The sequence below is a fragment of the Melospiza melodia genome, chromosome 2 (assembly GCF_035770615.1).
Source record: "Melospiza melodia melodia isolate bMelMel2 chromosome 2, bMelMel2.pri, whole genome shotgun sequence".
NCBI classification, from domain to species: domain Eukaryota; kingdom Metazoa; phylum Chordata; class Aves; order Passeriformes; family Passerellidae; genus Melospiza; species Melospiza melodia.
The window spans coordinates 24,901,219-24,916,223 of record NC_086195.1 but is presented as its reverse complement, the minus strand read 5'-3'; the positions used below and the strand labels follow the sequence as shown (position 1 = coordinate 24,916,223).

At 42.1% G+C, this 15,005-nt stretch overlaps 1 protein-coding gene across 1 annotated transcript; it reads right to left on the bottom strand.

The window, feature by feature from the left end:
* Window positions 1–3,013: 3,013 nt before the first annotated feature.
* LNP1 (leukemia NUP98 fusion partner 1) lies at window positions 3,014–11,862 on the bottom strand. The gene is made up of 3 exons (XM_063150399.1): window positions 11,707–11,862; window positions 5,234–5,479; window positions 3,014–3,214 (listed from the first exon to the last, which is right to left on the bottom strand). Exons 1-3 carry the CDS (start codon window positions 11,851–11,853, stop codon window positions 3,014–3,016), a joined length of 594 nt encoding a protein of 197 aa, XP_063006469.1. The 5' UTR covers window positions 11,854–11,862.
* Between the last annotated feature and the right edge of the window lie 3,143 nt (window positions 11,863–15,005).

Below are 15,005 nucleotides of genomic sequence, written 5' to 3'. Positions count from 1 at the left end.
GTAACCCCAACTGATGTCCTCTTCTCAGCCCTCTCAGAAAACACTGGGGTGTAAATCTCTCCTGCTCTTGAAAGATTTCTATGTACCCACATCTTCCCTTCCCACAGGAGCACTTTCCAGCTAGCCAGAACTGCTGGAAGAATTCACAGGGATGAGTGTTTCATCAGACCATGGTCTTCCACTTGTAAACACAGCAAGTTTAATATTTCCTTCATGGGTGCCTTGAATCACACCAGTTTTCCTGCTCACTCCCCTTTCTGTTTAATGTTTTCAATATTTCTTATTAGTGAGCATATGGATTTCTTCATCCTTTTGTCTTCACTTCCCACTGAAGCCTGACTTCCTTCATGGCCATGGTTTGGACTCTGGTACAACTTGCAGCCATCCCACTCTTGGGAAGGGCAGAAAAAGCAAACAGTGTTTGCCCAGGAATGGGTGTTTGTGCAGAAACTGCCTGCAGCCAGCCCCATTGCCTGGGAATTCAGGGTGGAATCAAGGCAGTGACTATTTTTTATGTCATTTGCCACAGAACTAGTGACCTACTGTGAGAATGGAAACCCTCTGGAGTCTTTCTGACAGAAATATCAGACGTGCCATTGCAATCAGATTCCTCTTTGGATGGTTACCAGCCTTCCCAAATGCCCAATTTCTTATGGAATACTGGTTAATTTCTGTGGAGAATGATTTCATTCTATCAAGCAAGATTCAGTCCACCCAAGTAATACTATTGCTCAGACTGGAAGGGACAGAGCTGGAAAGGGCTCCTGGTCTGATCAGCCAGGATACAGAGCAAGGGAGGAGAACACTTCTGAGTCAATAGAGAGCATTGTGTGAAAGCTTCTGTTTCCAGAGTCACACCATGGGGCTGATGGGCCAGTTCAAGAGCACATGAACACTTCCAGACCCTCCCTTCAGACAAATGGGATTTGGTGGAATACAGGGGAGCTGTTTGCAGGCAGAGCTGCCCTGGTGGCAGTGAGGTTTCTCTGTGCTTTCAGGGAGATGGTGACCAGCAAGCCAGAGGCAGCCACACAGGGCTCTCCTATTTTAGCTCTGTTTGGTATTTTCTTTCCATCAGGTGTGGTGTACAACCAGCACACTGATTTGATGAACACAAGCAAATTCTCTTGGGGCCTGTTGAGTTAACCTGTCTGTACAACAGGAGGAGGCAGCTGATGACCTGAAATGCAGGCAAAGCTGATGCAGCCATGGCATTCAGCTCTCCCAGGATGGGAGGACAGGCTGCTACCTGAAAAGACATACATGAGAGGTTTTATCTGAGAGCTCAGACACAGCTGGCCATGTTCATTTCTATCCAGACCTTCTGTAATGCAGTCTTCTGAATAAGGTTGTAAAGGAAAAGTATTTAAGTTTTGGCTGACAGAAGAACTTTGCAAAAATTCAATCTGGATTGGGAAGGACAGGAACAATGCATAGGAACAACATTTTTCCATTATTAGATTTATTAGTTTATAATACATGTTACCAGGCAAGAAGCAATTTACAAGCATCAGTAAGGGTTCAATTGCTTTCTTATCTATCCCCCAAAGCTCTAAACAAAAAAACCCAAACAACTCAATCCCTTAATGTCTATAAGTGTTACAAAGTCTTAAGGATGCCCTAAGTTTTCAAAGGGCTGAATATTCAAAAGTAAGGCTCTAGGGTAAATGAGTAAGATTTCTGTTAATTACAGAAAAATCACAGGAAGAATATCCATCAGACCTTGACTTTTGCTCATGACTTCATTACTCTTCACTCTTTTCTCCCTGTATTATCCAAATCAGGCTTTCTCCATACTAGGCCTGGGAAGATTATTCCCAAAGAGAGAAGGGTTGTATCTGCAGAGAGCACTGGCACTTTGAAGAGAGGGGAGCATAGGGGGATTGTGGGAGAGTGTCTGTGTTTGTGAGCATGTGGAGATGAGATTTACACCTGTGTTCAGGAGGTCCTCAACCAGAGGATCAGCCTTTTCCCTGTCTATGGTCCTGCTCACCAGAGACAGCCAGTTTGGCCCAAATTCTGGAAAAGGAAAAAGGGTTGCAATGCCCCATCAGCTCCTTGAAGATATTCTATGGAAATATGAGAGAACCAGAACATCTCTGGTTTTACTAGAGAATTCAGATGTTAATGAAGCAAAAGTAGAGTTGTAGCAGAAGAGTTTGGTAGCTACAAGGAAGTAAATTAGTAAAGGGAGAGAGGAAAGGTCACAAAAGAAGCAAGGTGATGAGGTGATGTTTAAAAAAGACTGCATATGGCATTCAGTGCCATGGTTTAGTTGAGGTGTTAGGGCATGGGTTGGACTTGATCTTTAAGATCTCTTCCAACCTCGTCATTCTGTGAATTCTGTGGGTAAAGCTGAGAGAAAGAACTAATTGTGTGAGTGGGGAAATGGGACTGAGGACATGGGAGAGGGCTGGGAAATGCCAGTGAAATGAGTCACACTGCAGAGTGACAGGAAAAGCAGTGAAAAGTGAACCATCAGGGAGGTGTAGAAGAGAACATGGGCTTCTCTTAATTACATACATTTGGAGCTGAAAGACTGTCAGAGCAAAAAGATACCAGTTTTCAAGACAATTCTAAGTGAATGTCAGGAAGCAGTTGGCTGTTTATATGTACTTTTTTCTTCCCAAACCTACCAAAAAGCCTGTTTTCAATTAAAAAAGGAACATAAGGCTTTGCATGGCTCTGTAACATATAGGTGGTGGCCTCCTCTTAAAGGAATGCATCCACCACTGTCCTGCTGCAATGCTAAATATGCCTGAAATCCTCTTATGGTGGTTAATCTCTAACTTGGATCTTGCTACTGATACACTCCTATGACAAAGGTCATATTTCTAGTGACAAAAGTAAAGAAAGGAAGGTAGTAACCTGGTGCCAGCAATGCAGTTGATTTTACTTTTATTTTACAGCTTAGGGGTTATTCTAGCTATCAGGCTGCTTCTAGTCAAAACAGAACAAAAATGCTCCCTCTGCTCTTCAGGGGGAGTGTTAAGATGGATTTTCTCAATGCATTCTAGCTGCCTGTGGATACATAACCTTTCTGATTGCTTGCTTGTGATGGAAACTGTTCACTGTGTTTTGCAGGTACTTCTGAACTTTCAGCTTCATCCCGCTCTCTCCTTGCCTCTGATTTCTCTCCCATTTTCTTATGAGACTTGCTTTTTCTCAAATGCAATTTTTCTCTTTCTCGTCTCTCTTTTGCACCTTCAGGTTGCTAAAAGACAGGGAAAAATAGCAGGGAATTAAAAGAGATTCCTACAAGAACAACAACAACAAAAAAGCTCATTATTTTATTTCACTGAGTAACAAAATGTTCCAGTAACTTCCTCACCAAGATCAGCTTTACCATGATGGGCTCAAATTCAAGGCCCAAGCCAGTCCCCCTAAAGCTCAGCAAGAAGCAACACACATGCTTTGGTTTTACTCTCTATATGATAGAAGGGTCACAGGCTCAGTGCACTTGAAGAGGAGAGCAGATAGGAGGGAAAAAGAGAGGGGTTCTGAGATTTCAGCCCAGACTCCATGTTTCTATCCTTTCATGTGATCCATCTTTACATCCCTGATGACTTTCTCAGTGCTGGCAAAGACCTCACTGAAAACAAGGTCTGAAGGATTCTCAAAGACACATTTATATGAGAAAAGCAATATGCAGGGAAGGAGATGAATTACCTTTCCCAAAGTGTTCACCTGTCTGATCACGGTGGTTTGAATTGCACCCACACAGCTCTGAATGCAAAAAAATGCTCCATTTGAAGACACAGGTTTCCTTTCAGATCTCTGACCTATTGCTCAGTTCTTTGAGATTCACAAGTCCTTCACATCTCCCAAACTACAATTGTGACTGAGGGAATGGCAACAACTTGGTCTTCTTGAAAAACAGATTAAAATACAGCTCAAAACATCCCACTGCTGATTACAGAGGGGCACTGGAATCCCTGCTTTTAGCTGGAACTGAAGCCATAATTAATGCATTGTGCTCACTATACCTAATCACACATCAACTACACTACTACTCACTACTACACTACTACTCATAGACTTTCTGGCCACAGGCATTTCTGAGAAACTATAAATGATAAAGCAGACAACCACTGGTGAATGCTGGCACATGAGGCAATGTAAATTTCCAAATGAAAGCAATTGAGTAGTTCCTGAAGAGGAAAAAGAAGATTAGGGAGCACACTTGAAATTTTGACCATGGTGTAACAGTGCTGTCATCATCATAATTCTGCATATTCTTAGACAATTGGTCATGCAAGGACTATTATTATGGGACTGATCATGTAATTATGCTGCCTATTGAAAAGAAATTTTCCCCCTTCTTTTGCTGTGCAAAGAGAGTTGAAAACTACTTTTCCATACAAATTGTCAGTGTCAAGAACCTGGAACAAAAAAAGGATACTTCCTTCTATGGCTATTTGATGCTAATGTCAGGGGTTATTCAAGCACAGCTTTTTGAATGGAGTGACAATTTGCTGGGGTTTTCCTGATACTTAAAAGTGAGTTGGGATTTATTACCCTTTCTTCCATTGCAGGATACAGCAGATAATATGCATCATAATAAAAATATATTAAAGTCTAGATAAAAATTGGCAATTGGCTATTTCATCAACACTTACCAGAAAAAATGCTCATGGCTCTGGACAGAATGATGGGGAGAAGGATGAAATGGGCAGAGAATCCCCTGCATGCCCTTGCAGATAAAATATGTTCTACTTATAGCAATAGCTGCTGCTGCAGCTGTGTGGTGACACTGCAGAAAGCAGGTGGATGGGGTCCTGAGGGGTAAATGAGAAGCCTCTCAAACACTGCAGTGTCTGGCAGTGTTACAGACAACTCCACATAGGTCAAGTCAGGTCAGCAGCTGTGAAAAAGTGAGCTGGGTCTTGCAGCAGAAGTAAAGCAAACCTGGGTTTGTATTGTCATGTTTTGTGGCCACAGCCAGAGAAACCTCTGAAAACATTGCCACATGAGCCAGTGTGGTGTTTCATTTTGAGGATAAACATTCCTGAATAAGCCTGGGCAGTAACACCACATCAAGAATCCTCACACTAATGATACAACTTTAACCTGGTTTGTGCTACTCGTAGTCATTTGAGACCATATAATATGAGAAATTACAGTTGGAGTTTATTTCTGCACTTCCCTCAGCAAAGTCACAGCAATTGCACAAAGGATGAAGCTGACTTGGTTGGTTGGGCTTTTTTTCTTCTGCAGTGATCTTATTACCTACCAAAGAAACTGAGCGTTTGCTTTTGAGATGCAATTGCTTTTCAAAGGACTCTGCAAATTCCTGAATGGAGTTTGATCTTGTCTCTGGACATGAGCTGTCTGCTGAAGGTGTTCTGCTTGCCTTCCTGTGGCAGTGACATTTGACATCTTGGTCTTCTTGAAATTCCTTGGAGCCTCTGAGGTGGCCTGAAGATGAGCCTTTGGCAGAAGCATGAAGTCGTGTTGTATGGAGAGAGGAAAGCTTGGCCTGAAAAACAAAAGGTCTTTGTTGACTGTTGAATAGCAAAGCAGAACACACAAGGCAGATTTTTTCTGCCTCAGACACTCTCCCAAACAGTGGTGCAAAGTGAAAGACCCTCCCCAGAACTCTGTATCTTTCTTTTTAAGTGTAGGAGAATCACACTGCCAAGAACTTGCTTTCTGGAGGCAGCAGGGGCAGAATTTCCTATGATTCCTGGGTTTGAGGATATAAGTTTTGGCACACAATTAACATTTCAAATGTAAAGTGTGCTGGGTCCTCTTAGTGTTCACTGACAGGAAAAGGAACTGGGACTCTTCATAGCCTCAAAGACTCAGGCCTTGGACCTGGTTGCAGTTTCTAGGCAGGACTCTCAAAAAGCAATACCCAGCCTTTTTGGCCAGACGAGTCAGGTAAGAGGTTTGACCCACAAGTGCTGCAGGTCTTATCAGCTGTTGGAGTTTAGAGTGTGACAGCAACCATTTCTCACCCAGTTCTGTCAAGTTTTCAGCATGGTCTACATGCAGACAAATTGCTTTATTGCCCAGCTTTGAATTTTCTGCAGGATTTTTGGGTACATTTGTCTTGAACTAATGAAGAAGCACTTTCAGGGTACTGAGGGACACATCTCTACCAAAGAAGTAGCAGGAAACAGACTTCTACAATTATATTTGCAGGACTGAAGTCAGAATGAGTAGATAGTTGTTAGGTTTCTGTGTGACTCAGTTTTCCAAGGCCTGGCATGCAGATAAAAGCTATTGATCTGCATCAGCTGTGTTTAATTGAATTAATTGAATGCCTGCAAAGGAGATTAAACTGATACAGAACTGCTGTGGCCTGTGCAGTCATAAATTGGTGGTTTTAGAAAGGGACAGACCTGTAGAAGAGAGACGTGAGAAGGACACCACACAGCTGGGGATATCCCAAACCCTGTTGATGATTTTCAGGATGAGTAGATGAACACAGGTAAGATGCAGATGGTGAAAGTTGTGAGAGATGGGAGGTACTGAAAATTACACCCCTGCAGGTGTCAGATTAAAGCACTCCAGGCACCCAGCTGCTGGCATACATTTCTGAATGCATCTTTGTTTTGAACATTATAAGGAATTTCTCCACAGGAAGGATGACTACACATTGGCATAGAGTGCCCAGGGAGGTGGTGAAGTCACCCTGGAGGTGTTTAAGGAAGGACAGGACATGGCACTCAGTGCCATGGTCTAGTTGAATGGTGGTGGATGGGTCAAAGGTCAGAGTCGATGATCTCAGGGGTTTTTTCCAACCTATTTGATACTGGGACTCTCTGTTTTGTACAGGCCTGGTGCTGAGCCTTCAGTTACTAAGTAACCCTGAGAAGTTCTGCTGGCTTTAAGGGAGCTGCGATTGTTTCTAACAAAGGAAGGTTTATCCCACCAGTTCTGCAATGCTTTCTAAGAAAATCCTTACACTCGGTGCAGGGTTTGTGGTGTGTGTATTGGTTGTTTTGTTGTTTTAACAAACAGGGGAAAACTAAACCAACTGGATATAGTGTTCATGTGAATCTACAAACCTTGGACTGCAAGGGACCTGAAATATGTCCTGCAGACAACTTCATTCACTCTGAAGTTGTGTGCAGGACATATCCTTGCTCCTATAAATGTACTGGCGCAACAGGGACCAATGCAGCCTTTCTCTGGATAGAGAGGCTGTGCATTCATATGGCTGTGGCTACATCACATTAGACAGGCTTGAGGAGAGATGCTGAAAATAATAAATCTTGCACCTGACAGAAGTACCTAATATTTGAAGAGTGCTTGCAAAATCTATGGTACTGGTTCCATTTTTTTCCCAGGCATAAGCTTATTATGATCAGTATTATGGACAGCCTCTGAGAGTAGTGTTAATGATTTCTGCTGTAGTATTTTTACTTTGGTTTCAAACCAGTCAATACAGCTGCAAGTTCTGTAAGGTCATATTGTATTGTTACTATAGGAAGCATCAAAGCAATCATATTGTGCTCAAGGGACAGGAGAACACATGCCATGCCAGGCTCAAAAAGCTAAATGTCTTCTCTGACATTTTAATGGCATCAACATATATTCTTTCCTGGAAATAAAAATTGTCTCATGGTAAAAATCACTGGTATCTGTTCCTAGAGGGTTTGGGGAAAAAGCCCAAACCAAACACAGGAGGACAGCTGAAATGGGGGATTGTGTTCTATCAATCTTGTTTTGCAAAGTCTGTAAATGTTTTCTTTTACTAAGACATTACTTTTTAGTTTCCCTTCACAGATAGAATTACAGTTAAGCCCTTAGCAAAAAGCCTGCAGTTTACCTACTGATATGGCAGCAATGGTCCAGAAAAGGGACAAGCTTTTCTCTGAAATGCCCACCTGCCTCAGTGGGCTAAGGGTAAAGATAGACTGACAGGTCTATGCAATCATATTGCTGTGACTGTTCTTTCTCTCACAGTGCCTGTGCATGATACATTCAATTCTCCACTATCAAAATGGGGATTGTTTGCCAGTGCTGGGAAGCACCCAGGGATCTCAGGGATTGTTTCTTATTCCCATTAGTACTCCTTTTTTCTATGCTGGGCAAAGGCCACCCATGTTCAGTGTATCTATTTACAAAAGAGCTAATATTCTGCTAATTGCCAATCTCAAACACATAAAAGGTACACAAACAAAAATACTTCACATGACAAAAATTGTTGTCAGTATAATTTGTCTTATCTCTTTCTCAGTTTCTGTTGTAGACAAGTTAATTGTTTACATCTTTTGGGCTTGATCTGAGAGCTTGCACAGCTGTCAGTAAGAACATTAATCTTCAGTGTGTCAGCACAAGTGTTCATTGTTTGCTGGAGTTCACACAATGACCCGAGTATTTTAGGGATATTTTGGAACATCTGACATTCAGATGCTCTCCCATGGCTTCATTTCCTTCCAAGAAGCTTACAGACAAGAATATATTTCTTTAAAATATTTTGGTCTGGCCTTCAATTCGTCTATAATAACAACATTGTGGTAGATGTTCAGTTTAAGTTTAGTTTAAATTAAATGTCAGTAACTTCAACAGCAGTCATTTGTTCTGCTGCCACTCCTAGCAATTTTCTCCCGTGAGTAACAATGTCTGTTTGAAGGTGGATCCATGTATAGGGCTGTAAACTTCTTATCAGTTCTCCTTTGTCTCCAATCTTTTCCTTACAATATAATGTCTGGGAGGTAAGATATGTTCTGAACCTGAATGATGTAAGGTAACTGGAATGTGACAAGGAAAGTCATAGCTGGAGGCTTCAAAAAAGGTATCACAGTTAATTTGTCTAAAGTTTGCCAGGGGAACAAGTTAAATAAAGGAGATGGAAACAGCTGACTTAATTGTCCCCAGGCAGTTTTTTACATTTAGTGTAGGCCCACAGCAACACACAGAGCTCTGAGCTTTCCAGGACAGTGGAGTTACATGTTGTTTTAGCCTGACAGATTGAAGTTTCATGTTTTAGCTTGACTTGCAAGTGACCCAGTGTAGGATGAATATAATTTTGTGTTCCCCTCTGCAAAGTGTGAATGACAATGGCAAAAGCAAAAATGCAAAAGCATTTTGCAAAGCTCATCTCAGTGGCGTTTGTGAGGTATACAAAGATACTGGGGGGGAAAAAAATATGAAAACTGTTGTTAGTTTAGGAGTTATTCAAAGCTATATCCATACTTAGGATGGGGGCTGTACCATGATAGGATACCACAGGAATTTAATTTTTGTCGTTGTGGTGGAATCAATGGCTTGAGTGTCTCACTATAGTACAAGAAAAACTACAAAGACCAACACAGCAGTTTGGAGCTGAAAGTGATTTTCCAGCAGAACCAACGAACCAACTTTCGTGCTCCCCTGAGAGCACTTTACAATGCAGCATTACAAGGCTGGGGGTGCTGAAGCAGTTCCCATGGGCAGAATTGCTCTGCTGCTGGTGCCCTGAATAAAGCTTTGGATATGAGACCAAGTGAGCTGGCAGTGCTCTTTTGGCAGTACCACTGTACCTGCACAAGGAGCTTTTCCCAAAGCTGTGCCAGAACTTGCTGACTTGATTTTAGACAGTGGAGTTATCTTGATTTTCAGTGCTGAGACAGAAGAAAGGGTACACTGTGACCTGCTGTGGAGGTTTTAGCTTTCAGAAGAGATGCACTCTAACCTCAGTTATTATTCCTCCTGATAATTAGCACTGTTCTGATAAAATGAAGACAATATTTAAATAACAGCGCCAGTGTTTTGAATATTACAAAGGTTATAATTTGCAATAATGAATCTTACAGTAGTTATAATTTGGAGTAACTGTGCAAAACCCACACATCCAGATGCAATAGTTCTCAAGTTACTGCTCTCAACAAGGAGATGCTCTTTCTGGAGGTATTTACAAGGCATCAGTAGTGCCCATTTGTTTAACTTTTGGCTTTGGTTAGACAAAACATAGTACTGCTCTTTGCTACCAACTACTCAACTTCCAAATCAAGAGTTCGTTTCAAGATGTATCCGCAAATTATAAAATCCCCAGACAAATACTGATGTCTCATTCCTCCAGTCAACATCTGGCACTGAGAAATAAAGCAGTTAAAATTTACATCTTCTATATGAAACCAGTGGAGCAAGACAAATTTGTGTGAAGCATTAATGTAAAGGTCAGATGTAATTAAGTATACACAGTATCTTTAGCTTGTTAAACAGTAACATCAAAAAGTCATAGTCTTTCTGTCAGCCAACTTAATCTAAATTCAAGGTACGGATTCAGGAATGCAAGTGTAGCAAAGTACTTGAATAGCTATTAGCTAACTCTTTAAATAGCTTTTGAACAAACAGAATACAAGGACATGCTAATACAGACACAAATATACAAGATGTGTTCAGCACCTTGCTGAATGGAAAGAGATTTAAAGTGCATTCTTACACTCCAGTTTCTCTTGAGGCTAGAGAAATCACATATGTATGGATCTCTGAGAGAAAAAAGTAAAATACAATAAAATTAACCTCCTTCCCCTCCCATTAATAAATGTTATGTATTCAGCATTTTGATGGAATACAGCAGCAAAGCTCTAGCTCAGAGTCTGTCTTGCAATCTGTGGCTGAGGTGAGATATAAGAGTAAATAACAAATATGGCTGATCAGACCAGAAGGTTATCTCTCCAGCCTGCCCATGAATTCAAAGAGGGAGGAAGTCGTTTTGGACTCATTGGTTTTCTTAGCCAATTTTTTTGGAAATGAAAAATCCCACAGCTTAGAACCTGACAGCTGCAGAGGATAAGAGCTTGCAAGGTGGAAACATAGAATGGCACAAAAAAAACGTTTGGGAAAGATTGTCTGCTCCTCTCCAATATATTGGCATTTGCTTCATTGCAGACATAATGATCTAAGGATATAATTTTAAAATGGTTTGTAAGGAAACATAGTATCTTTGTTAAGACAACTGATGTAGTTGGGAAAAAAGGAGACAGGTTGGTTTGGACCACCTAAATGTTCTTTTAAAAGCTGAAATGAAAGAAACAATCTTTGAATAAAGAGAAGACTATGAACAGTTTTCAGTTTAACCTAATTTTGATAATCACTTAGACAGTTGTGTGTGGCCTTCTGAACATGAACCTGCCCCTTTCCCAGCTGTTTGGATTTAAGATCGTACTTCTACCCTAAAATCTTACTTCACAGTTTGGTAAGCTTATGTGTTGTATAATTGTTTTCAGAGTCAGAAGTTTTAAAACAGGAGGGACTGCGTCCTCTAGCTTAAAACAGAAGTTACACTTACCTGAAAACAGGTAAGTCTAAAGGGTGAAACTTCCTGGAGACAATATAGTTGCATAATTAGGTCAAAACCCTTCTAATACATATGGAATTACACAGTTTTTCGCATGAGAACAGCCTTGTTACTGGCAGTCTTTATGTATGCAAGTGCAAAATGTTTTGATGTCTACCAGGTTGTGCTGAGCAGCCAGAACAACACTGTAGCACATAGTTACGCAGCTATTACACATTTCTCCTTACATTTCTGGCCCTATCATCACTTTTCTTGGAGTTTGCCAGTTTTCTGTATGCCAAGACCCCAGAGCTTGACCCTGTCAGACAGCTACACTCAAAAAGCAAGTAGCAGCTGCCAGCAGGAGCTGAATTTACTTGGCAAGGTGGCCGATACTTCTCATACATCCCTGGGGCTGTGCCTCAGGGGATGGAACTCACATTTATACATACACCAGTGCACACACAGAGAAAGCTGCACACAGCTCTTACCGGCAGGGATGCTCTCCTCTCACTCCAGAGTTGTGGCTGACGTTTCTTGTGGCCTCTGCCTTCCTTCTCCTCATCGATCAAGTTGTGGCCCCAGAAGCTGCTCATCCATTTTGCAAAGAAAATATCATCATCTTCATCATATTCCATGCACAGATGCTCCAAACTTGGAGATGGGGGGGGGTCTCCCAGCCAGACAAGGCAAAGCCAGACAGAGGTGAAATTCCACCACCAAGCCAGTAGCTCCACACTGTTCTGCCAACAAAGGGAGCAGACACACAGTTTCAAACACTCTTTCTGCACTCCCTCCCCAAAACCCGTCCCACTGCAGCCCCAGGCACTGTCTAAACACAAAGTCAGCCCTTTCTCATCTCTTTTCAACTAGGTTTCCTTTAACCTTTCCATTGCAGCGATGTCCAATATGACACTGCCCCAGGGGGTGGGTGGCAGGGCTGGGGCTGCTCCCTGTGCTGCTGCTGAGTGCCCCAGCTGTCAATACCAATGCAGAATTGCCCACAGTTACATGCCTGCAGGGGGCAGGCCCAAAGTGGGCTTGTGATTTTTGAGAAGCAGCATTGACATATTGATGCTGGTCAGAAACTGGCTGGCTCTGTGGGAGGGAGCACAAAGAGCCCACTCTCTCTGCTGCTCTCTCTCTCTTCTGACTTCTGCTGCCTCTGCTCCTCCTTCAGCATTTCAGAAACATCATCTGCCTGGGTAGAAACCCTTCCTAAAGCAACTGCTCATTCATTTTTGGGTTATGACAGACAGGGAAATTTTGCAGCTGCTGCTTTTCACCTGAGTGATTTCATCTGCCATATCAGGGGTATGGGAGGCCCTGCCTCACTTGAATGCACTCAGGGTAAAAATGTGCTGGTTCCTCCTTACCAGCCCTGGGTGTAAACTATACAGGCCTTGCCTCTCCCACACAACAGAACAGGGCCAGGGAATGACTTCTGGCCCTCAGACCAAGTGTCTAAACTGAGCACATGTACCCCACGTGGTGTCTGTGCTGAGGGTCTCCTCCAGGCTCTGTACTGCAATTACTGCACTGTGGCTGTAATAATTTGTTGTCATTTTTATGCCTCCTTTATTTAAAAATCTCTGATATAACATAAAAACTGTTGTTTTTCATGAAACTGTTGTCTGCATGGTATGAAGCTGGAAGATGTGTTATGTGCTTTGTGGCCTGGCAGGAGGACAATGAGGGCTCTGGGGCTGTAGAGCCTGTTGGGCTGGTGGTGGAAGGCTGCATGGCAGGAAGAACCCAAATTGAACTTCTTACTTGTTGCCACACTTCTCTTCACAGAGAAAAGCAAGGTACAATTCTTCCCAAGAATATTTCTGGGTTTCACATTCTCTGAACCTCAGAGAAAGAAAAACCAACTCTTATCTCATTTACTGCTCCTGTGTTGTTCATAAGTGGAATGCTTTGTGGAAGATTGTTTACCTGAAGGGAATTGGTAATGGGATTCTGGTGTGAGTGTTTTGATTCACTGACCAATTGAATCCAGGTGTGTGTGTTGGGATTGTTGGCTGACAGTCACGAGATGCAGTGGAGTGCAGTTGAGTTTAGATCTGCTTGGCAGATTCAGTTTAGATGTAAAGTAATAAAATGTAAATATAATATAGAATAATATAGTATAATAAAGTAACTAATTAGCCTTCTGATAAGATGGGGTCCTCCTCATAATTGCTCCCTGCCACAGGGGTGGTCTTGTTACTATACTTACTGGAAGCAAAGCCTGGTGTGTGCTGGTGTTCTTCTGGTGCCCAGACATTGCTGTGGAGATGCTGGTTGGTCCTGGCCACAAATATGCCAAAAAGCTTGCTGGTAATTTGGCATTACAGAGAACCAGCGGTCCAGCATTAAACGTTTCCCTCAACCTGTTTAGAATGACAGATGTGGCTACAAAACTCCAGTTTCCTTCATGGGGGTGTGAGGTATGAGTACAGTGTGGGACTGTTCATTCCCAACAACACAGGTGAAGGGAATGGTTGCTCAGGGATGTCTGTGTGCCCAATTTTACCTTGTCCAGGGCAGGAAAGAGTGTGATTAGCAGAGTGACCTGAGTACATGGGTGGGCAGATGGCATTGCCTCAGATGTTTTATATGAGAGCTTGGGGACACAATCATCCCTGCAGCAGCCTGGACAGGAGCAAGAGGGATACCTGCAAAACAGCAGAGTAAGGAGACACCTGAAGTAATGAAAAGGATGTGTAGGCTGATTTTCTAGGTGGGGAAGGACCCTCCTGGCCATATTCAAGCAGCCTGAATTTGACTTACATCCTGGAGGCCACCCATCTGTGCAGGCAAAACACACCTGAAAGCCTGCAGGAAGCATGACGTGGGTGGAATTATTGAGGCTGTCTCAGCAGGAAGCTATTGACCTGTTGGATACATATTTTCTATTGTGAGGTGACAGGGAGAAGGGTTGTCCCACAGCTTTGTCCAAATATGCTTACATAAATAGTAATAATCCATCAATTAAAGGACATTTCTCAAGTTGCTTACTACCAGGAATACAGATACAGTGACTCAGAGTACAGCAGGGCAGATTTTAGTTGGGATCCTGAGGTGTTTGCTTTGCAATCTTACTGTTGTTTTTATTTGCAGCCCTTTTTTCTTCTTTGCAATATGTCTTCTCACATTTCCCTCCTACCTACAATGAAATTTTTGCATGAGATGACTGGGGCTGATTGTAAAAACATATCAAAAACAACTCCTCTTCAGCTGAGTGCTCCATGGAAATAAGTGGAGACAGGAACATAAGCTTGCTCTGCCTACAGGTAAGGATTTTAACGAGGCATAGACCCACACATGAACAAAATTCCAGTATTACATATTAAATTATTTTTATGACAGATTCAATTAATAACAGGGAAGAAAACATGAAGATTTAATTTATAACAAGGATTGCTCCAAAATTATTAAGTACAAAGTCCTAGAAAGTCTGAATCAGTCACATTAGCTGAAACTTCACAGAATTAGAGAATCAACCAGGCAAAATTGGAAGAGGCCACAGTGGATCATCTGGTCCAACCTCCCTGCTCAAGCAGAGCCATCCCAGAACACAGGTTTGTATCCAGACACGTCTGGAATATCTCTAGTGTGAAAATGCGTATTTTATGATTTGGTTTTCGCAAATATTAAAACCAGTATGTGTTAGAAAGTTTTGCTGTATTAATTTTCTTAAGTAGTGTGTCAAATACAGTTTTAAGTTATAACATAATGTTAAAATAGAAATATGCTATGTAAGATACTTTTCTTAAAGAAAGGACTGGCACCGAGATAGCAGCCA

Bases quoted from the DNA above. Each gene is read 5' to 3' on its own strand.
- LNP1 (XM_063150399.1), bottom strand. From the start codon at position 11,853: ATGGAATATGATGAAGATGATGATATTTTCTTTGCAAAATGGATGAGC. The intron at 5,480-11,706 runs GTAAGAGCTGTG...TTTGTTTTTCAG, and splicing joins AGAGGAGAGCATCCCTGCCG to GCCAAGCTTTCCTCTCTCCA. The intron at 3,215-5,233 runs GTAGGTAATAAG...CCTGTCTTTTAG, and splicing joins GCAAACGCTCAGTTTCTTTG to CAACCTGAAGGTGCAAAAGA.